Source organism: Thamnophis elegans, chromosome 10, assembly GCF_009769535.1.
Source record: "Thamnophis elegans isolate rThaEle1 chromosome 10, rThaEle1.pri, whole genome shotgun sequence".
In the NCBI taxonomy this organism is placed as follows: domain Eukaryota; kingdom Metazoa; phylum Chordata; class Lepidosauria; order Squamata; family Colubridae; genus Thamnophis; species Thamnophis elegans.
In genome coordinates, this window is record NC_045550.1 from 54,671,221 (window position 1) to 54,695,295 (window position 24,075).

The 24,075-nt window shown below is 41.0% G+C and overlaps 1 protein-coding gene across 1 annotated transcript in view; it reads right to left on the reverse strand.

The window, feature by feature from the left end:
• The window catches only part of TNIK (TRAF2 and NCK interacting kinase), a 350,683-nt gene that overhangs the window by 75,902 nt on the left and 250,706 nt on the right, over nucleotides 1-24,075 (reverse strand). The window contains exons 13-14 of the mRNA XM_032225673.1: nucleotides 9,346-9,456; nucleotides 3,594-3,785 (exon numbers count right to left, since the gene is read on the reverse strand). Of these exons, the coding sequence (XP_032081564.1) occupies nucleotides 3,594-3,785; nucleotides 9,346-9,456 (303 nt within the window). The remainder of the gene's footprint in view (nucleotides 1-3,593; nucleotides 3,786-9,345; nucleotides 9,457-24,075) is intronic.

The following is a 24,075-nucleotide window of genomic DNA, read 5'->3' on the forward strand; positions in this document are numbered from 1 at the left end:
CAACTTTTGGCAAGCAATTTTGCACAAGTCAAAGATTGGAAACCTAAGCACTCTAATGCAATATTTAGAGGATTGGGAAGCCATTCATATTATTTAAATTTGGGCTGGAATATCTGTAGATATTTGAAGTTATCTTTGCACCTTTTAAAAATGAGCAGCATCTTTGAAATAATTGTTTAATAGATAATATAGCATAATCCAGGATGCCTGTGTTGTCTTAAACTTGATTGCATATGTGTATCCTATTTAGAAATAATTTCCCAGATTGCTGCAAAAGTTATCACTATTATATTTCATTATTTACCCTGAACTTTACAATTATGCTTTTTGACTGCCAATAAATTTTAGCAGTTTACATTTAAATAAATATAAAATAATCTTTTCAAAAGCCTGAGTAAAAGCATTGCTATCACATGTTACACTATACATTTCAAAAGATTCCCATCTCTCAAAGGTGTTGCCCTGTTAATGATATTTATCTTGAAACTGTGGATCATTTGATTGCTCTGTGAATTTTACAAACAGTTTTCGCAGATATTATCTAGCCTATTTTAAAATCAGGACCAGAAGGAAGTATTTATGTACAAGTTAAAATTCTTCTCTCAGATAAAAATCCTAACATTACAATAGTGACAGATAAATGTTTAACTCTGGCTATAGAAACAAAACCTAGATTAATAAATCAACATGTCTGAGTTTTAAATGTTTTACGTAATATCTACCAATTCATTTTATGTGATAAAATGTTTTACTTATGCCAATGTTTTAAATTATATCTGTAGTCTGTTACTTTTATCTGTGGTCTCACTCCTATAAAATTACCTCAGGATGCAAGATTGACTAAAATATTGCACAAGTTTAAAAAAAATTTTTTTATCATAGTAGGTGCGTTGTTGTCTGTTTAAAATATTTCCCAAATTCTCCTGCAAAACATGAACTTGATTACTATAGTGATTGCTTCATCTTATTGGGTCCATTTCATTGAACAAATGAAAATCTACTACGGTACGTAGAATGAATGGAAGGTTTGCAATAAGGATGAAGAAATTTTTTGATTTTACAGTAAAATTCTCTCTTTTCATTCTTTTACCACTAAACCTGGAGGGTGATTAAGATGACCTTGAAAACCCCTCTGATTTTGCTGCAGTGAATGGAAACAAACAATACAGGAAGGGATTTGGGGAAATTCTCCAGAGCTTTCTGCAATGACTTCCCAAAACCACAAATGTGACTTGGGGAGATGAGGCCATTTAAAGCTGTGATCTCAGGAACTCTATACACTGCACTTATCTTCCGGTTTCCCCTTTGAGAGCTTAAGATGATATGCATGAAGACCTTCCTTCATTTGATGCCTGTTTAGTAAGCTATGTGGAGAGAAAATGGCTCACTTAATGTCACCCGGCAATCTCCATAGTCAAGTGGGGACCTGCAGCTGTGTCTTTTCATACAGGTCTTACATCTTAACCTCTACGCTATAATGAAATGCCCTGCAATAGTCACTCAGTAAAAGAGGATAGTTATTAAGAGGCTAGTAGTTTTTCAAAGTGGTAGCAATTACTGTGCCCCGGTGGCATCTACTATCTGCTTTTGAATGGGCAATCCTTTCTTTCAGAGGAAGTGTATCATGTGAACATAACAGCTTCTTATTCAGTAGCTAGCACCGCTATCATAATTGCAGCAGAGATGGGAGCAGGTTCTTTCTCTGACCTCACAGTGGGAATTGGGCTTTTTAAAAAAAATGAGCTGATTTTTTTTTTAAAAGATCTATTCTATTGTTTTGGACACTGCCCCTCCCTTGCTTTTGCTAACAAGGTTGACAGAGATGCAGTCACCAAGAAAATTACATGCATCAGAGAGGCGATTCAGTCCAGAAGTGCAATGGGCAGTTAAATGACCAAATGGGGAAGGATTTTTTTTAAAAAAAATGTTGGTACAACAGCCAACACTTGCTGTATGAGATAATACATTGGATAACTGTTTAATATGGAACAGGCAATCGCTTTCAAATTGTATGGGAGATCCTTAACCTTCCTCTGAAAATTTGTTTGCTTATAATTTGCATTTTGTAAAAATGTGCACTTTCATGGGAGGATTAAGATATTCTGAGTGTTTCCTCACAGCACTCTCCAACATGGCAATTACGAGATTGACCAACACTCAACCAAGGCTTTCACATCAATATCCTCATATATTACTTCTGCAACGTGCTGAGGTTTGCACTATGTATGCAAAACACTTTAGCATATGATTTGATGTGGAAAGTGTTCCCTGAATATATAAAATTGAAAATCATCCGAGGGGCAAAAAAAAAGAAGCAATTTTCATGTGGGTTTTTTTTTTAAAAAAAAAAAATCTGCAATACAAAATGGGGAAACAGCTAGGATAAAACAGTGCAAAATTCTAAACAGTAGTACTATACAAAAGGTATATTCTAATTTTATTTACATGCATTTGCACATCCATCCTCAATTACCTATTATATGAATTGGGAAAAGTACTGTCTCGTATTAGACACTGTGGAAAATAGATTCAGCTGTGCATTACTTCTGATACCTAACTTTAAAAAGTGTGTAAATTGCAAGAGAGCTTTTTAAAAATATAATCTCTCTACGTATAAGCAACATGTGTATGTGTGATTAACCAAGTTATTAAAAATGCTCTGGAACAGGAACATTTCCTGACCTATCAGAAGGCTGCACTAGCAACAATCATCAATGTTAGGCACGAAGATTTATCAGCTGATACCACGCATGGAGTCCTTCTAAAGTGATGCTTTGGTCATACTCATTTTCCACTCTATAATACTTTATAAAACATATGTACCAGTGTGTGTGTGTATGTGTGTGTGTGTGTGTGTGTGTTCGTTCGTTCGTTCCAGCATAACTCTGGAACGCCTCAAGCAATTTCAATCAAACTTAGTACACAGACGACTTACTCTCTGGAACAAATACTTTGGGGGTATTGTGGGTTTGTGTTCTGTTATAAAACAGCCTGTTGTGCCTTCAAATGACTTCTACTATGCTGCCATAAAATGGCTTCTACTGTACAGCGCAATGGAGTTGCCATGGTAACGGTTTTACAGTACTCCACAAGGGGGCTCCCTCTGGTAAGGGGGAAAATCCAACATTAGAAATTACGTTTGGTACATTTCCCCACTATAAATAAATACCCGGGCAGCACCTGGTTATCATCTAATTGCAAATAAATAAATATAATAAAAACCAGTGAAAACACTCAAGTTTTTAAAATCCTGACCGTCAACACTGCAATTCTATTTGGTTGCTGAATCATTTTCTTTCCTGAATTAGACACACAGGTAACTTTACCCAGTTTACATCACATCGCCCAGATCCAAATATGTGATACAACCATTGAATTTCAGAATTGTAAGGGAACCTCAATCCATTTGGGATGGATACAACGACCTGATGACATGAGAGGGCAGATGAAGTTATTGGGCCAAATAATCCAATATAATGAAGAATCAGTGGTAGGTAATCCCAAAGAGTGGGCGGGAGGCTGAACATGTGTGCAAATTCAATGTTGATGAAACTGGTTTGTATACTTGCTCTATAAAATGTGATCAGGCCTACCTCCTTTGCCCAAGCTGGCTTCTCAGTGGCGTTCATCCCTTCCTTGTAATGATAGAGAGGCTTCTTTTCGGATGGTCTTTGTTCTTGTCGCTGCTGCTGCTGTAAAGAAACTAGATAATCTCGTTCTTGTTGCAGTTGTCGTTGTAGCCTCTCCGCTTGCCGTTGTTCCTCCAACTGCTTGCGCTTGTATTCCTACCAAGACATGTGCACCACACAATAATGAACAAAGCCAGAGAAGAGTATGAAATTGTGGGATACGCTCCCACTGTCAGAATGCTACTGTGAGGGAACAGTATGTCTGAAAGGAAGATGTTTACGGGATGAAAACTTAACATTAAAGGATGCAATGATTGTGATTTGTATGGATTCCAATATTCATTGTGTTTGGCTAATGCAAACTTTTGGCCAGGCCCTTACTAATTTAAGCTCTCAACTCCATTCATTCTACATACACACAGTATGCAGAATGCCCATTCCTAATCAATTTAATTCAATCTCTATTCAGTCTCATTTTAGGCTTTACATATAAAATGACTTTCAAAGGGGAGAAAAACCCCCATAAAGCTTAATGTGTAGTATTTCTGTGACTCTGTCAGTTCAAAAGGAATGAAATAAGTTAAGACTGTATCTAAAGGGTTTTAAAATTATGTTTATTTAAAATATGGATATATATATATACATATATATATATATATATATACATATACATATACACATACACATACACATACACATACACACATACATACATACATACATACATACATACATACATACATACATATATATATATATATATATATATATATATATATATAGTAGCTATCAGGGAAGTATAATCATAATACGTTCAAACTGATGCCATCATTGACACAAAGAAAACATTAAATCTGAAAGGCATTTATTGTTAAATAAATTGCATTTTCATTTTAACTGACTCCTATTGCAGAATTATCAAAATGGCTGGCAGTAACAGAAATTGTTACACGGAAGTTTTTTTTTTTTTTTTTTTGCTTGTTTTATTGTTAACAAGGGAGTAAAATTAAAATATCACTAATTAATGCAACGCTGGTTAAAAAACAACAACTCTGAATTGCATATCCTGAATACTGAAAAGGCAACTTTGAACTAGAAGGGACAAAGAAGGTACAAGGGAAAGTTTGTGCATTTGTCTACTTAACTTTAAGGAGCGTAAAATGCAGTGACATACAACACACACTCTTCTAGCATGAATGTAAAGAAAGCAGACACTAAAAAGCAACATGCCACCAGACTGCATAGAGAAGTTAGATGTCGATATTGTATTGTAGGACATATTTCTAGGAGGTTTCACTTAATTCTCAGTAATGAGTGGAGAATGGAGACGTACAGAGAAAGATGTGCACGCAAGGAAGTCTCCCTCCAACTGCATCTCCAATTATTAATAAAAAGGCAATACAAACATTCAGAATTCTTGGTAGGGCAGCAGGTTATCTTCTACTCTGGAGATAAAGTTGGGTCTTAGCAGACCAGCTTCTCCCCAGTATGTATTTTCATATTAGCGTAGCTTTTTAGGATTGCCACTTCAGATGCTTCCCCCCCCCCCCAATTCCTTTATTTACTTGCATTTTTTCTTGTTGTTTTCTGATCTTTATTTCCTTCTCCTTTCTTTGGTAGTCTCCATTAACACTTCACTATTACTTTCAGGCCACAAATAGAGAGCAATGCTGCTTATTGCTATTGGAAGGGTATCCCAAAATCAGAATTTCAGACTGTGCTTATTTTTCAGAAATTCTTTTGTTTCTAGCCAATTAATTGGACTTAGAAACTATTACTATTTAAGAATTAAAATCAATTGGCATATATGCTCCAGGATGACTATAGCTATCTCCAGCTGTAGGCTGTGCCTGAAACTCTCTTTCTCCATAACCTTAAGACACCTCTTGGATGAAGAAGGTGAAACAGTCAAACAAACACATTAATTAATTAACTAACTAGACTGAAATTCTGGCCTAGGATGTTCATGTTTTGTTCTTGGTAGAAATTTAGTCCAAGGGGAGCTAAATTTGGAAAAAGAAAATGTTGTTGGAAGATGTAATGAAATATTCAATAAAATGTTATTTAAGGCTTAGAACAGAGGTTGGCAATGCAACACACAAAGCACTAGGATGCTCATTAGATATCCCAAGAAATAAATTGTCCAAATTTCACATTAAAGCCACAGCTATCCTTCACTAATCTTGCAAGTTATGGGGACTTTCCCAACAGCCCCTGCAAAAACTTAGGGGTTCTTTTTATGAATGCTTGGACTGTGAGTCTAGATAATTCAGGAGCTAAAAGCTGGCCAGCTGCTGACTTGTGAGCTCTTGTTTTCTCTTACCTATTCAAAATAAATTAGAAACAATTTGCAACTGAATCTGTGTCCTGATTAAAAGCAAATCAAATAAGTGAGACCCAATCCTGGTGGCATGCCTTCCACCCCTATGCCTTGCACAGAGGTGGGATTCAAATAATTTAACAATCGGTTTTCTGCCCTAATGACCAGCTGGATAGGCGGGGCTTGGTGGTCATGTGACTGGGTGGGCATGGCCAACTCAATGTCACTCACGTCGATGGGCGCTTTGCCTTAGCTGTTACAATGTAATAAGGGTTAACTGGAGAGGCAGTTTCTGTAAGCAGGGCAATACAGATTAGGCTAGAAATAACACCAGAATGTTTCCTTCCTGCCTTCCTTACAGGATTAGACCTGCAAAGTGGGAAAAAAACAAAATGAGATTTCTTCCAACAACCAGTTCTCTGAGCTGCTTAGAAAGTTAACAACTGGTTCTCCTGAATAGGTGCGAACTGGCTGAATCCCACCACTGGCCTTGCAGATTCCAAAAAATGTTAACAAATGCCAAGTTGAGCAACATTTTAATACTTTCAAGTATACAAAAATGGGGGGGAAAGGTGGCAACTCTATAAAGGCTGATAGCATGCTGTTGTGCTACAGACAGAAAGGATAGGAGAAAGGACATAAGACGGATTCTGCCTCCCCATTACCAGAAGTAGAGCTTGTTCCTGCAGTAACTGCTGCTGCAGGATCTCTAACTGCCTCTGTTCTTCCTCTAACTGTCGCCTGATGTATTCCTGGAGGTGATAGGAAGCAGGAAGCAGAAAAAGGAAAGAAAAGGGAGAACCATAATTCCAAAGGCAAAAAAGGTGATTGTAAGAGTAGGAGAGAGAGAGAAAAAAATCACATAACCATTAAAGATTTCTGCTTGATAGGGGAGGGTGGGAGCAAAAGGAGAAAATAGAAATACAGTGCAATGCATTCGGCTAAATGGAACTCTTTATTGGCCGAGTGTAAATATCACACAAGCTGCAAAAACTGTTGCTGAGTAAGTAACAGAGTCTTGCTTCATTTAATGCTGAATGTATATTATGCATAAATATACTATGGCTGTGAAATATATTCCCCAATTGTGTGCCTGCTTATTCTCTTGTAATCCCTTTCTCTCGAGTGAATGTAAATGCAAACATGAATTCTTTTCTTGCTAATTATCTCAGGTAAGCATTCCAAAGTGAAGGAATGCAGAAAAGATAAGAGCTGCCCCTTTTAGTCAGTTTCCTTGTGAATTGAATTCCAGAAACCACATTGGGTTCACTTGACCGGCATCCTATCTTTCTGATACTGTAAAGCGGAGGAAAGCTGAAGTAAAATCATAAACACAATTGCGGTCTTGTGATTTTCAATTAGAACCCACTTCGCCTAACAACCAAGTTGCAGTTCTCAACTACTATCATTAATGAAGGACTACCTGTAAGGGCTTACTAAACTGAGATGAGAGTTGCCGACAAATCTTAGAACAACTAAACAGGGGCAGTCCAGTTCATTTAGTGACAATTTGAAGTTACAACAGCAGTGACTTATGACTATTTTTCAAACATATGACCATTGTAGCATCCCTGTGGTCATGTGATCATAGTTCAGACATTTGGCAACCGACTCATATTTATCACGGTTGCAATATGCTGGGTTCATGTGACCTTCTGATAAACAAAGTCAATGGGGAAGCCAGTGATGTTATTAATTTACAACTGCAGGGATTCACTTAAGACTTGCGGCAAGAAAAGTCATAAAATGGCGCAAAATTCACTTAACAACTGTCTCACTTACCAACAGAAATTTTGGGTGCAATTGTGGACATAAGTCATGGAGCACCTGTATTTAGTTGAGGTGGAGAAATGTAACTATAGACTAAGGATAAGGAGTGTGCTAATAAAAATGATTGCCCTTCCAAAATAATTATCTGAATTTCCACTATATTGGAAATACTGTACTCTATCCCACCGTATTAACATCTACACAAACTCCACCTACTGCTCTAAATAGCAGAAACTCTCAAGGATTTCAAGCAGAGAACCGTTTTGAATCTCCACCTCACTCCCTCGTTTACCTAGAGATGAATCAGGAACATGTTGGCAAACAAAACTTTAGCACTGCAGGAAGAACTGAAAAAACAGCAGGGAACTAAGATCCAGGGAACGGATCTTGAGAATTAGATTCTGTTACATTTGATGAGACCCTCTCAGATGTGAGCAGGGAGTTGCAGCTTCAAATGCCAGGTGTAATTTTATAAGGAAGGTATGTTTCTACAAAGGAAGCATTAAAGCAAACACATCCTCTCCTTCCACATGCCTAAACTTTTAAGAAAGGCTCAGCTGATGTTCCAATTCACAGGTAGGTGTCCATGTCAAAACTCTATTACTGTACTGCACTTATGTATGTACTCGACTTATTGACAATTGGGACTGGCAAGGTGCTTGTTAAGTGAGCAGTCCCTGATTTTACAACTTTTTTTTGCCACAGTTGGTAAGTGGTATATTGTGGTGGTTAAAGTGAATCATACAGCTATTAAGTGAATCCACCTGCCCACACTGACTTTGCATGTCAGAAGCTGGCTGGGAAGGTCACAAATGACAATTACATGACCCTGGAATGCTGCAATCGTTATAAATACATGCCAGTTGCCAAGCATCCGGGTTTTGTTCATGTGACCAAGAGGATGATGTGATGTTGGTAAGTGCAAGAGCTGGTTGTAAGTAACTTCTAAGAGTCCCTAAATGAATGGTGGAAAGTTGTGGATTACTTGTATTCAATTGGTGTCTGTGTGTGTGTCTGGGCACACGCATGCTATTGAGTCAGTCTGGATTCTATTGACTGCTGGAAAAGCCCATGCAGCTTTCTTGGTAATATTTTTTGGGAAGTGGTTGCCACTGTCTTCTGCCTAGAGTTGACTCTCCCAGTTTCTAGCCAGTTACCTTTAAGCACCACATCAAAACCCACAGACCCCTAAAACCACATTGGGAAGGGCAACAGAATGTGTATTCATGTCAATAATAGGAATTAATGAGCCGTGGTGGCACAGTGGTTAGAATGCAGAACTGCAGGCTACTTCAGCTGCCAGCAATTTGGCAGTTCGATTCTCACCGGCTCAAGGTTGACTCAGACTTCCATCCTTCCGAGATGGGTAAAATGACGACCCAGATTGTTGGGGGCAATATGTGGACTCTGTAAACTGCTTCGAGAGAGCTCTAAAGCACTAAGGAGCAGTATATAAGTCTAAGTGCTATTGCTATTAAATTGGGTATCTCAATCCAACGCCAACATCTCCAAACAGTATGAAGAAGTTGGGTCACACTGAACTTCCTTTTTGAGTGGCGTCTGAGTTTGACAGAAAGTAGCATGCATTATTAAAATATGCAATCATTTGGATCTGAAGCTCGTCACCTGCTCGTGTTCAGCCCGTCTCCTTTCCTCTTCTCGCCGCAATTGTTCTTCATAATGCCGCCGTTGCTCTCTCTCTTGTTGTTTTCTTAGCTCTTTCTCTCTCCTTTGCTGCTATAAAGGAAGGCAGGAATAAATTATTTATATCAACAAGGAAAATCACATAATTATTGTTGGTTTTGAAACCCAAAAACTCCACAGAGCAGAAAGAAAACAGAAAAGTAATTTTGGCTAAAGGTAAACATGCTAACTGGCAACTAAGGAGCCTTGCTATCAAAAGTCCTATATATGCACTGAGACCACAAATTTCCTGAATTCCAGCCCAGTTAACCATCTGAAAATTATTTCTGGGGAAAACATACGTCTGATCCATATCAGCCTGCTATCTCAATCAGAGAATAATTGTATTTTAGCTGTAGCAATAATGGAGTGGATTTCAGCATATGGAAATACTTTTGAAAGAGTTTTGGGCCTCCCTCATCTGGCTACCAAACAAATGGACCAAGGTTCTAAGAGAACTCAATGTCACATAGTAAAGAAGTTGAAGATATGTCACAATAAGGTTTAGCTTCTCTCTGATTTGATTGAAACTTGCATTACTGGATTCCATGCTAAGAGCAATCTTTCTGAGATTACATTACCGTATTTTTTGGAGCATAACACACACTCCCCCCCCTCCTAAAAGAGTGTGGAAATGTTGATGCGTCTTATACATGGAATACAGCCATTTTTGCTCCCCCCACAAGCCACGCCCCTGCATCTCATATTTGCGAAAAACAGGCGAAAAGCAGGCTGTTTTTCACAAAAATGGAGGGGGTTTTGCCTTTCCCCAGCCCCCAGGAGTATTCTGCAGGCTTCAGCAGGGCTGGGGGAAGACAAAAATGCCCCCATTTTTGTGAAAAATGAGAACAAATGGGTTGTTTTTGCAAAAATGGAGGCGTTTTTGCCTTCTCCAGCCCTGTTGAAGCCTGCAGAGTGCTGCGGGGGGATGGGGAGGACAAAACTTTTTTTCTTACTTACCTCTTCGAAATCTTGGTGCATTTTATACAATAGTGTGTCTTATAGTCCGAAAAATATGGTAATCTATTTCAGAAGTATACAACCTAAATACCAGGAGTTTCAGTCTAAAACAGTCATGATGTACAAACTCAGTTCTTTAATGCCTCTACAGGTAGTCCTTGACTTACAACCTAAGCGAAACAGTTGTTCAGTGAATGTTGCCCCATTTCACAACTTTTCTTGCCCCAGTTGTTAAGTGAATCACTGCAGTGGTTAAATTAGTAATACGGTTGTTAAGTGAATCTGGTGAGCCCATTGACTTTGCTTGTCAGAAGGACGCAAAGGGGGATCACATGTCCCAGGGACACTGCAACTGTCATAAATGTGAGTCAGTACTGCATTCAGTTTTGGTCGCCACGATGTAGAAAAGATGTGGAGACTCTAGAAAGAGTGCAGAGAAGAGCAACAAAGATGATTAGGGGGCTGGAGGCTAAAACATATGAAGAACAGTTGCAGGAACTGTTTATGTCTAGTTTAATAGAAAGAAGGACTAGGGGAGACATGATACCAGTGTTCCAATATCTCAGGGATTGCCACAAAGAAGAGGTAGTCAAACTATTTTCCAAGGCACCCGAGGGCAGGACAAGAAGCAATGGGTGGAAACTAATCAAGGAGAGAAGCAACTTAGAACTGAGCAGAAATTTCCTGACAGTTAGAACAATTAATCAGTGGAACAGCTTCCCTCCAGAAGTTGTGAATGCTCCAACACTGGAAGTTTTTAAGAAGGGATTGGATAACCATTTGTCTGAAATGGTATAGGGTTTCCTGCCTAGGCAGGGTGTTGGACTAGAAGATCTCCAACTCTGCTATTGTATTGTATTGTTATCAAGCATTCGACTGTAAATCATGTGAGCATGGGGATGCTGCAATGGCCATCAGTCTGAAAAATGGTTCTAAGTCACTTTTTTCAGTGCTGTTTTAACTTTGAACAGTCACTATCTAATGAGAACCACCAAAAAATTTTCATGGACCAACAGTGGCCCATGGACCAATAATTGGTGACCGCTGCTCTGGAGACAAAATGATGAGAAGAGAGGACTCACTGGAAAAGACTCTGATATTGGGGAAATTGAATGGCTAGATAGTGTCATAGATGAACTCTGGTAGAAAGCAGAGGACAAAGTGGTCTGGCAAGCTGTGGACCATGAGGTCATGTACAGTTTAGTCACTGAGAATACAATGTTTATCTAGGCTTTCTCCTCCAGGACACTAACCCGGCTACCACGTATGCAGTGGCAAAGTTCTGTGCTGCTGCAATGTCCATAAGAAAAAAATTGGCTACAGTATAGTACCATCTTGTACCAATTATCTGGACATACCTTTAATCATCTTTGGACCATAATGTTATTATCCGCTTTTAATGTAAATCCTTTTAATTATATTTTAATGTTAGTATTTTTAATATAGTGTAAAGACAAATGTATATTGCTGGTCTTTGACCGTAATAAAGATCTTACTTACTTACTTACTCACTGAGAATACAAATAAAGGAGAATATTTGTAGCTCAGGGTTGACACAAAGGGTGCTCTCTGAGCTTGCGTGTTTTCTTGCAGACGTTTCATTACCCAAATTTAGTTTTAGTTTTGGTTTATTTGTATGCCGCCCTTCTCCAGGAGGGATTCAGGGCGGCGAACAACTCAAAGGGGAAAGGGAACATAAACAACAGTACACATAATTAAAATACACGAAAATCACACAGCCATACCAGTCGAGAGGGGAGGGGAACTCATCAACCCCAGGCCTGCCGGCACAGCCAGGTTTTGACGGCTTTCCGGAAGGCCTGGAGAGAGGTGAGGGTCCGAATCTCCGCGGGGAGTTCATTCCAAAGGGCCAGAGCTGCTACAGAGAAGGCCCTCCCCCGGGTAGTAGCCAGATGGCATTGGCTACTAGATAACATCTTAGATAACATCATCGGTGCTAGTAGACTAGCTAGACTAACATTAGACTAGCAGTGAGGATGTTACCTAGTTTGGGTAATGAAACATCTGCAAGAAAGCAATCAAGTTCAGAGAGCACCAAGGATTCCTCAACAACGACAAAACCTATTATAGTGTGGTAGGTACAGAATGAAGGACAGGGGAAGAGCTTCAGGGTCCATGGCAATCATTACAATTGTCGTTGCATAGATTGTCTCATACTTTTTACAACATTGCATTTATTATTCCCAAAATGTAGGTGAAAGGATAAGGCTGACATTAAGTACAGAATTCATGGCAGCAATTTCCCAAGTTATTATTGCCACGTGGAGAAGGAGGAGCTTTTAAAGCCCTATTGTTTCTGTAAGAGCTAATATGCCATCAATCTATAATTTCACCGTTTCATAATTCTTATTGGAGCAGCTGGAGAAGACTAAGTTTGGAATAATCTAAAATGACTGGGTTTTATATTAAGGGGGAGAGAGAGAGAGCCTCCTGAAACTGTTTGCCACTGTGCCCAGGATGGGACTCAGGCCTTTTACCAAATCGTGTTCATTTTCTTTAGGACAAATTTAAAAAAAGGCTGTCGGCCTAGTCCAGTGGTTCCCAAACTTGGCAACTTTAAGACTTGTGGACTTCAACTCCCAGAATTCTTCAGGCAGCTCTGCTGGCTGGAGAATTCTGGGAGTTGAAGTCAAAAAGTCTTAAAGTTGCCAAGTTTGGGAACCACTGGCCTAATCCTTTGAAAGTCAAGCTGCTTTTTCTGTGTTAGCAGCCCCTTTGTGGGGAAAATGACCATTGGCTTACCTGAAGGGTCATTTTCAGGGCGCTGCGAAGGAGAGTCCAAGCAAGGGTTAAATACAGCCAATCTGCCCAGAACTGAATTGAAACTTTAAGCCACGCCTCTGGTGCTGACTATCTTCAGTTTTTTTCAATGAAGGCGTGGAACTGTTACGCGCTGAAAACTTCAACAATAAATCCAAAAAACCATATCCAACAGAGAAACAAATCCAACTGGAACTGTAGGCGTCCTTACTGAAATACTATCTCCTGGTCCGACACAGGCTCCTCAAAGAGGTCTCCAGACAGATCGTCTGGATCGTTAGTCGCCGTGACCCATCAAATGCGCGCTCGGCAAAAGCGCGGCGACAAAACCGTGACGAGAAAACTACGAGGTCGAAAGTGCTCCCACAAAAGAGCGCGACAAAACCGCGCCCACAAAAGCGTGATTAGGGTTAAGGTAAGAGTTAGGGTTAGGGTTATTACGTTGTTTTCGTGTTGTTTGTTGATGGCGCGCTTTCATCGGCGCACATTTGTCAGTGCGCTTCTGTGGGCGCGATTTCGACCTCGCGGTTTTCTCGCCGTGGTTTTGTCAGGCACGCATTTATCGCATTAGTCGCCTGATCTGGGGGGGGGTAGACCCCAAGCGGATCGAGACCTTTGCCTTATTCAAGATGGTTTTGAACTTGGCAAGCTTAAATAAAAGACAGGCTTTTCAGATGCAACCTCTTCGTCACCAGAAAACTCAGGTTCCTGCCTAGGTAGGATGTCCTCTTCCTCCCAGTCAGAGAGGAATGTGGAGACTGAGAAGGCTGGGTGAAGGACGCTTCTCTGGGAGTATCTGGGGGCTGGAGATGTCGGGTCTTGCGCAGGTGCTTGCCTCGCTGCAGCATGCCCGCCTCTTTGCCCTGGGATATAGTCCTGTTAATGACCTCCTGCATTTCTGCTGAAAGGTTGGGGCCTAGTCCTCAATGGGTCAAACTTCTGGAATGGGTAGGGGGCCGGCTGCTGGGGTGCCAAGGGGCACACAGGAGCGGGCCCTTCCTCCAGGTCTGAAGGACAGGCGAAGAGATGGGCCTGGTCAAGCATTGAAGGACCTGGGGAAGCCACCATGGCAAGGGAAGCAGTGGGAGAAAACTCTTGGCCCTCCTCATCACTATCAGAGATGGGCTGCCTCTGATCTGGTTGAACCTCCATGGAGGGCTCCACTGGAGATACCTATTGGGAGGTTTGGGCCTGCTGTTGAGCCTTGGAAAAGTGCTTCTCTAAGGCCTTCTGGCGACGTATGGACTGATCCATGTTTGGGTCTGGGCCTAGAATAGGGTTTGCTGCCCCTGATGGCTTCCCGGGCAGACTTGCCGGCTTGCCTGGAGAAAGCTCTGGAAGAGGGCCCAATGTGCTCTGAGTTCTCAGGGATCCGATCCGCCATGGCTGAAAAGTTGGGGTCTAACTGAGACAGGCAAGGACTACCTCCACTCACCACCTTCACAGTTGCCGACCGCGGACCCAAGCGCTCAGAAGAGAGACACTGAAGGTCACTGAGATCAGATCCAGACAAGCAGGAATGCAGCGCAAGCGTTAGCAAGTCCCAGCACCTTGCAGATCAGGTAAAGAGGCGATCTTATAAGCCACGATCATTTGCCGCCCTAATCTGGTGGTTTCGTTAAATTAGGAGTCAAATCGCCAGACAAAGAGACTCCACGCGGCACCTGCAACGAGTCAGGTGACCAGGCAGCTGTGGCAATATGCTCAGAAATGAAACCGGCAAAAACAAAATGGTGGCTGGAACTTCCTGTGTCCCAAATCGGTCGGCGCACCAGTAATGCAACTCAAATTTGCCGCCGGAACTAGATAGGAACCCTGAAGAGCCGCGCCAAACGCCGGTTTTGCAAAGCGCAGACGGCGGCAACGGAGCCTTCAGCGGTGGTTCCCACTGCAGCAGGGATGCTGCAACAGCACTGGTATCGGCACTCCGACCCACGCGCCTCCCACGACAGCTACCTGTGGCCCTACGGCACCCAAGCGAACCCAGGACACTGGGAGGACCGAAAGGGTGAGCAAACGGCCGAATTGAAAAGAAAGGAATTTTCCCTCACCAAGCCTGCTTGAGAAGAACACATTAAGGGAATTTTCCCTACTTTAAACTCTAGGAGAGTCCAAGCAATCTGTAGGATTGGAGAGAAACTCGAAAGCGCGTCCACTGGGCTAGCTGAATTGAAAAAAAAACTGGAGGTAGTCAGCACCAGAGGTGTGACTTAAAGTTTCAATTCAGTTCCAGGCAGATTGGCTGTATTTAACCCTTGCTTGGACTCTCCAGAGCAGCGCCCTGGAAAATCAATACAGCCTCATAATTACATGCCACTCGGGTTGTGGTGCGAGGCATACACAGCATTGATTGTAGCTATGGATGAGATGTGTCTACAATTGGCCCAGTGTGCCTTGAAAGAAAAATGAAGATGTGTAAAAGCCCTTCAGTAATTGTGTCATTAAAGCAGGCTGGCCAGCATTTGACACGTGCAAGAGAGACGACTGACTGGATTTGGCTCTCTGCTATTTCGGCTAACATGTAATTCTCCAATCACATCCTGAACATGTTAATGCTCTTGCCCTTATAAAATGCGACATATATTCCCCTATAAAGCAGCCCAGGGATGCGGCTCTCAAAATGGCCCTCCCCCCCTCCCCATTTCCGTTTATTAAAAGCTGCAAAGGGGAGTAACGCTTTCCTTATTGGAGTCATCGCTATCAGATGTTGGAAGCTGTTTTGATTTGTTGTTTTTAACTGGTGAAAAGAAGCAGTGCTTCCACTGAAAGCCAGAGGATTTTCTGCTGTTGCTAGTCAAAAAGTTGCAATTCAGGATATGTGATTTATGCTTCCCTCCTTCTCAGTTTTCCATATTCCCATCTGTGGGCAAGTAGTAATATTGTTCTTTTTTAAAAAACAAACAAAGAAAGAAACAAAACAGATGTACAATAGTACCACCTTGGTACTCAACTGCTTCAAAACTCAATGCAAATTTGGTACTCAATGCATTTTGACGTGAACATTTTGTCCCAATACTCATCTTTGGTACTCAATGCACAAGCTACAGCTTGTCAATTCAGCTACCTAGTGACTCACTACATTATTCCTTATGGAAAAAAAGTTGTTTGGTACTCATTGTATCTCATGGAACCAATGAACGATGAGTACCAAGGTACCACTATATTAAGGTGCCCAGAGCCGCCTTATTGGGAAGATGGGAGCCATATACATTTAATAAACAAAATAAATAAATAAAATAAATTGAAGTACACTCCTAGGCTGGATGTTCATATTTATTGATGAATTTATAAACTATTTAGTCAGTCAAAGGGGTAAACAAATGCATCAAGGGCAGCCCATACAATAATAACAAACCAAAATATAGAACACAGAATAAAAGGATTGGAAGGGACCTTGGAAGTCTTCTAGTCCAACTCCCTGCTCAAGCAGGAGACCCTATACTATTCCAGACAAATGACTGTCCAGTCTCTTGACTGTCTCCGTCCTATTGACGGAGCACCCACAACTGCCAGAGGTAATCCGTTCCACTGATTAATTGTTCTCACTGTCAGGAATTGCACTTTAGTTCCAGATTGGATCTCTCTTTAATGATCTTCCACCCATAACTTCTTGTCCTGCCCTGAGGTGCTTTGGAGAATAGGTTGTCCCCCTCTTCTTTGTGCAGTAACTGGATTAAATGTGTTGTAAATGCAGACTAAATGCAGCCATACAATTTAGGGCAATAAACTCTGTATGCTGCAGTTAATACAAGTGTCATAGGTATCAATGTGGGGGGTGGGTGGGAGAACACATACACACAATCTCTATCTGAAACAATGGTCCCCAAATCTTCTATACAACTACATAATCACTGAAAGTTTGAGGACTTATACATCACTTAACAGATCAAGACACTATTTAAGGACCCAGATGGGCCCTACCCATTCTCCGGGGACTCCCAATTTAAATAAAATTAAATGACTTTGTCCAACAGAACTGGAATTGCTAATATTTTGTTAAATTTATGTGCTATCCATCTTGTTGCAATCAGGCGAATCTAGGTGGCTTACAACAAGATAAAAGCAGCAGCATAAAGCATTAAGATATTAAAAGGATACATATCGACATTAAAATTAACAAAGATGGCTAAGGAAGGAAGCAATATAGAAAGGGGTGGAGGTAGAATCTTCTCTCAATCAACTAACCACCTTCAGTATAGAATGCTCCCATCAGGACCTCAGGCCAATCAGCAGAGCCATGTTTATATACCAACACCAGTACTCAACAGGTTTTGCTGTACTTGCTCTGACCATAAATCTTATGGGATTTTAGGTGAAGATGCTAAGTTCTCCTAATATTTTGTGTGAGAATACCAAAATCTTGCTGCTCTCTCAAGACTTTTTGCCATTAATAATGTTTTTGGTGCCCACAGTAGCCGATCAGCAGTTAGTCACAGATCACAGTTCAGCAACTGATCTAAAAGAAACTATCGTCTTTATCAGATGATAGCAATAGTGTGAAAAGTAAGCCATAGACAAATCTTAATAGTTTTTCTGGGGACTTCTATTAATGAATTTCAAGCCTCATTTGAAGCATTACTGACTAATGGTACAAATGCTACTAAGATGTATTTTACTAATATGAATTATTAATCTTATAGTAGAATATGCCTACATTTGCTTTACTCCACTTTCTCACCATCCAGCCGCACATAATCCCCTCCTAGATGTAAATTCTTCCTGGATTTATTTTCCATTGCAATAGCCATTTACGCTGGCTGAGATATTACTCAGGGGGAGGAAATACAAATGTGAAACTTTAAGAAACATCACATTGGAAAGAAACATTGGAACACACACACATGTCCTAATCAACCAACAATCTCTGACAGTTCATTTTGTCTTATTTTGTGGCATCTAAGAAACAATTTGCAAGATGTAACTACAATCAAGTAGACACTTAAATTGTGTTTAGCTCCTCACTGTTCTGCACAGACACATCCATGAAGTTTGTTCTCAATAATAAGAAAGTGCTTTGCCATTGTCTTCCACCTGGGTTTAACTCTAGCCGAAAGCCTACTTATACAATTTGCCTACCTATCTGGGAAATGTCTATTGGATACTTAAGTTGTCCCCTCTATGATTGACTGTTGGCAGTTACACCCAAGGGAAGACCTGTCTAACTGTCTCTGTCTCTGCCTGCCTGCCTGCCTGCCTGCCTGCCTGCCTGCCTGCCTGCCTACCTAGTTCATGTATCTAGCTAGCTAGCTGGCTATCATTTCTGAACTGCCCATCTTTTTTCAAAAAAGGACTCTGGGCTGTATACAATAAAACATCAAAATATAAAAGCAGCATATAAAAATTAAAATGTTTGAATTGAAATTTTAGAATTAAGAATTTAAAAATATATAAATACTTTTAAGCAGGAAAGAATAATTAAACCCTATTAAAAATTAGCTGACAAAGGCAAAAGAAGGGCTGACATGGTATCAAGCAACTCCATGACTGTGTGCTCCTTTGGGCTTCCCATGCAAGGCTGCAGATCCATGTTTTTGGATCTGGCTGGGAGAGCGAAGGCTTGCCTCAACTCCAGGACAAGAATATTCTATAGAGCGGAGGCAATGGCTCCTAGACCCCACCAGTTGGAGTCCTTTAACTGACAGGGCCTGCTTGACCGGGTGGGACAGGACAATGGGATGGGATGAAGCCAATTCTGTAGGTTGCCTGGCCCCATCCCATGTAGACCTTTATAGGTTATAAATAACATCTTGCATTGAAAAATGAAAACACTCTGAAAGTTGCTGTTAGAAAGATGATTGCTGCAATGAACATTGAACATTTAGATACTCAGATGCTATCTGCTATGTAATGCTGTCTCTGTGTAATGCAGTCTTTTTTTTTTTAGTGTTAAAATGTTTTTATTTTCCATTTTTCATTTTTCATACAGTCACATATATACTGTGCATAACTGGGGCCATACAACATTAAACAATAATCACAGCAGTTCCTCTTGTCAGCAATACCCCCAGAAATATAAATAAAATAAAACTCAAACTCAAATAGAAACCCAATATACCTCTTCCGCTCTCCATACACCTCTTTCTTCCGCCCCCCCTCCAACTTACTATCTTCCCTCCATCATTCCCCTCTACCCTACTTCCCCTCGCCCTCTACCACTCCTCTCTCCCAGTCCATTCCCTCCCTTCCTTCTCACCCTCCCTCCCATCCTCTCTCCCGCCCTCTCTACCCCTCTTCCTTCTATCCCACTCCTCCTCCCCTTGGTGTATTTCTACTATATGTCAATGTATTCAGCTTGTCCTATTTTTACGGAGAAATTAAAGAGAAACAGAATACATGTGAAATCGCATTACGTTGAAATCTAACTCATAGTATATGTCCCCCCCTCTCCCCCCCTCCCCCCTAACACCCCACCTCCCTCCCCCCCCCCCCGACTTCCCAGAACCCGGTGTAATGCAGTCTTCAGAACACTCAAGAAAACTTTTTCTACTCTTAAGGCATAATGACATAAGCATAACATGCTTGACCAAGTCACAAGGAAATCTAGCAAATGCATTCATATAACAAACTAAGCTCGATTAGTTTTAACCTCAGTGAGATATTTTGAAGTGAATGTTGTGTGCCTCCTGGTCTTACTGAACAAGTTGATGGTAAAGGTAAAAGTTCCCTTCACACATATGTGCTAGTCGTTCCCGACTCTGGGGTGTGTGTGTGCTCATTTCTATTTCAAAGCCGAAGAGACAGCGCTATCCAAAGACACATCCATGGTCATGTGGCTGGCATGACTAAATGCCGAAGTCCACAGAACGCTGTTATCTTCCCACCAAAGGTGGTTCTTACTTTTCTACTTGCATTTTTACGTGCTTTCGAACTGCTAGGTTTGCAGAAGCTGGGGCAAGTAACGGGAGCTCACTCCGTTATGTGGTGCTTGAGATTCAAACTGCTAAACTGCCGACCTTTCTGATCGACAAGCTCAGAGTCTTAGCCACTGAGCCACTGCATCCCTCCTGAGATGATAGTACAATGGATTAATTCAAGAATTAGACTGCTATATTAACAAGGATAACAACTGTAATTTTACTACTTTATTTATACAAAAGAACATAAAGTAGTAAAGTCAGCTCCTCTACTATTTCTTTGGGTCACAGGGTGATCTAAAATGCTGGAAATATTGAGACCTGCAATTGAAACCTCACCAGAGGAACCTCAAAGGGAGTAAAGTTTTCTGTAATGCCTCTTTGGTCCCAGCTGCTCAGCAAACCGAAGCAACTAACATCATGCCGAAGAGCACATTTGCAGCATAAAATATAAATAAAGTCTTTGGCCTTTTCAGAATGTTGAATTCAATTTTGATGTGTTCATCTGGTGTGAAAAATCAGGACCAAACATTTCATTTTAACTGTGATGCATCAGATCACGTTAGGCTGACTGCTAACCAAAATAATGCTGGTTTCCTTCCACAGCTTATGGATAAATCAACCACTTTTTGTGTGCCTTTTTTAAGTGAGCTATGTTACTACTGGAAATGACAAAGAAAAGTTTGAAAAGATTAGGACAGAGGCATACAAACTGAATGATAAGTAAGATTAAATAAGAAGAAACGGTATGCATGAACCACTCAATATGAATCATTCACATTCTGTGTATGATCACTATATATATAACCTGTCCATAAGCAATAGCAAATTTTGTATAAAAGAGAGGGCAGGCTGTATAAAAAATTGTTTTATACAGCCTGCCCTCTCTTGGCACACTTACCTACAGCTATACAGGTAGTCCTCAACTTACAACTACAATTGAGTCCAAAGTTTCTGTTGCTAAGTGAAACAGTTCAGTGATTTTTGCCCTAGTTTACAACCTTTCTTGGGAGAGCTGGTAAGTGTATCTTTGCATTGTTAAGTTAATCTGGTTTCCCCTTTGGCTTTCCTTGTCAGAAAAGGTGACCCTGGGACATTGTAACTGTCATAAATATGTTGTGGCCCACCAGCAGAGCTGGCCACAGTGAGGAGGTTGGGGAGGAATATGGGCCAGTTCTGGAGGCTGGGGAAGGCTCGGATGACGGCTCTGCATCAGAGGCAAGGAGGGGGCCAAGGTCATCTGGCAGTGCTCAGCTGCCTTCGGAGCTAGACAGCAGGGAGGCAGAGGAACAGCTGGAGTCTGTTCCCAGTGTGTACTTGCGCAGAGCTGCCAGAAGAAGTTTGAAGTTTGAAGTTTTATTTATATGGCACCCTATTCCTTACAGGGACTCAGCGCGGCGAACAACTCAAATGGGAAGGGGAACATACAAAAGAAAAGAAATCAGGGTTGACTTGGGAGTAAAGCCAGAGGTGGATGGTGAATGGCCCCTCCCATAGGAAATAAAAGAGGAACGAGAGGGGAGTAGGCTTTTGCAGGAAACAATTTGTTCATTCGTTTATTCGTTTCAGGAGTGTGAAGATCTGTCCGTGAATCTCAGAGACTCTGTGCCAAGTCTTTCCTTGCACAGCACTGCGTTTGGAAAATATTTACATGGCAGCTTTCCAAGATAGATAAGATCTGTGGTCATAAATTTACCTTTGAAAGACTGTTTACCAGGCCTTGGCTGAATGTGAATGAGAGGAATTCACATTTGTTTAATAAAAAGGGTTTTGTCGGAACCAGGAACCTGCTTCATGCTTTTTGGGGAAGCCTAGTCAGAACAAAATATGAGACAGTTGCCAAGCATCTGAATTTTGATCACATAACCGTGGGGATGCTGCAATGGCTGTAAGTGTGAACAATAGTCATCAGCCACTTGTTTCAGTGCCGCCGTAACTTCAAATAGTCATTAAATGAACTGCTGTGAGTGGAGAACTACCTGTAGTTCATGGTTGTTTCTATGCAAGCAGATAGCCATCAGGTAAAGTAGATAGGCATCCAAAGAAGCCAGAATTCTTCCTGGAAACTTAACCATTTCTCACTTGATTCTTCTTGCAAGCCAGGTTCAAATACATAAAACAAAGCAGCTCATTCTTGGATGCCTTTATCATGACATTTGAACCAAGCACATCAGTACTCCAAAATCAACCACAAACTAGTGTTTCCGACTCTAGTTTCTTTCGAAGGGAATAAAACAGAGTTCCTGCTTTTGTATGTCATTATCAAACATACAATTATTCGGCATGGAAGCAATGGAGCATAACCACTAGCTGACTTACTGTTGCATACAAATGCAATTACACCTCTTGGTGCTAACAATTACCTAGGGATTTCAAAAACTCCCCTTACTAGGTTGTGTTTAGGGAAGGCAGGTTTGCCATCTGTTTGGGAGGTTGTAATCTGGATTCTTGCAGGGGGTTGGATTTCGTGGCCTTTTGTGCTTTACAATTTTAATTCTCATCCGCTGCTACCTACTGATGATCGCTTTCCAAAAAGAGACCAATCAATATTATAGGGGACTGGAAATGAAACGAGCAACCAGAGGAAGAAATGTCGCAGGAACTGGGTATGTCTAGTTTAATGAAAAGAAGGACTAGGGATGACATGATAACAGTGTTCCAATATCTCAAGGGTGCCACAAAGAAGAAGGGGGGGGGGCCAGCCGATTCTCCAAAGCAACTGAAGGCAGGACAAGAAGAAAGGAATGGAAACCGATCAAGGAGAAAACCAACTTAAAAGAGAAACGAAAGGAAAATTTCCTTATAGTTAGAACAATTAATCGGTGGAACAACTTGCCTCCTGAAGCTGTGGTGCTCCATCACTGGAGGCTTTTAAGAAGAGATTGGACAACCAATTGTCTGAAATGGTATATAGGATTTCCTGCTTGAGCAGGTTGGTCTAGACCAGTGGTTCCCAAACTTGGCAACTGAGCTGGCTGGAGAATTCTGGGAGTTGAAGTCCACAAGTCTTAAGGTTGCCAAGTTTGGGAACCACTGGTCTAGAAGTCCTCCAAGATCCCTTCCAACTTTGTGATTCTATTATATTGGCAACATGACTTGCAATTCCACCTTAGACCCTTAAGGATGCAGTCACAAGTCAGGGCCCAGAACTGGGGCTCTCGGGGAACTGGTGAGATCTTGAGATGGCTCCATTATTGATTGAATCTCTTATGTGTACTTTTTTTAAAAAAAATATTTGGATTGTGTTTGACATTTTTATTGTTTTATAGTTATTTTTTGTTGTATGCTGCCAAGAATCGAATCTTGTGAGTTGGGCAACTGTATAAATTAAATAGATAGATAGAAAAAGGATCACAGAGCAAACATCAATTATTCATTCTGAGGTTTATTTACCCAACTTCAGAAGTGATGCTTCAGGCCAAGCTTTTTTCATGCCTCCCCCCCCCCCCATTTTTCTTTCTTTCTACTTTCTTGTTTCAAGGCACAAGGGGATCCTCTTTCTGCCACATTCACCATGACAGAACTTAAATATTGATGAGGAAGCAATGTGAAGCCCTGTGCTGCCCAAACACTCAAAAGGAAAGCTAGGCTCCCTTGGGGGGGCTGTCAAATTTATGATGTTGTTCAAGGCTATAAGAAGATGGGATGAGATGATGATCAGTAGAAATTCAAGTGAAAATGCTCTCAACTTATGATACCTTCAAAGTAGCCACTACACAATGTAGCAAACTAATTATCCTCAAAATGAGAGTGAAGTCATGCTTGGGATCTTTTCTTCTTTTTCCTTTTCATGTAAAGTATATGCCTGCTTATTCTAGAAAGGATTTGAGAGAAATGTGCCAAACTATTTGGGGAACATTTGTTTTGCAAGGCCACCAACCAATCAACCACTTTTTAACACTTTATCAACAATGTCCTCTTCTTAAAAAAGGGAGAGGGGCAAACATAACTACCCTGTTTCCACAAAAATAAGATCTCCCCTGCAAATAAGACCTCGAAAATAGTTAAATGCGTGTGGAGCCGGTCCCCGCCATAACCTCTCGTTACTTGCCCCGCAAGCAACATGAGGTGAGGAGGT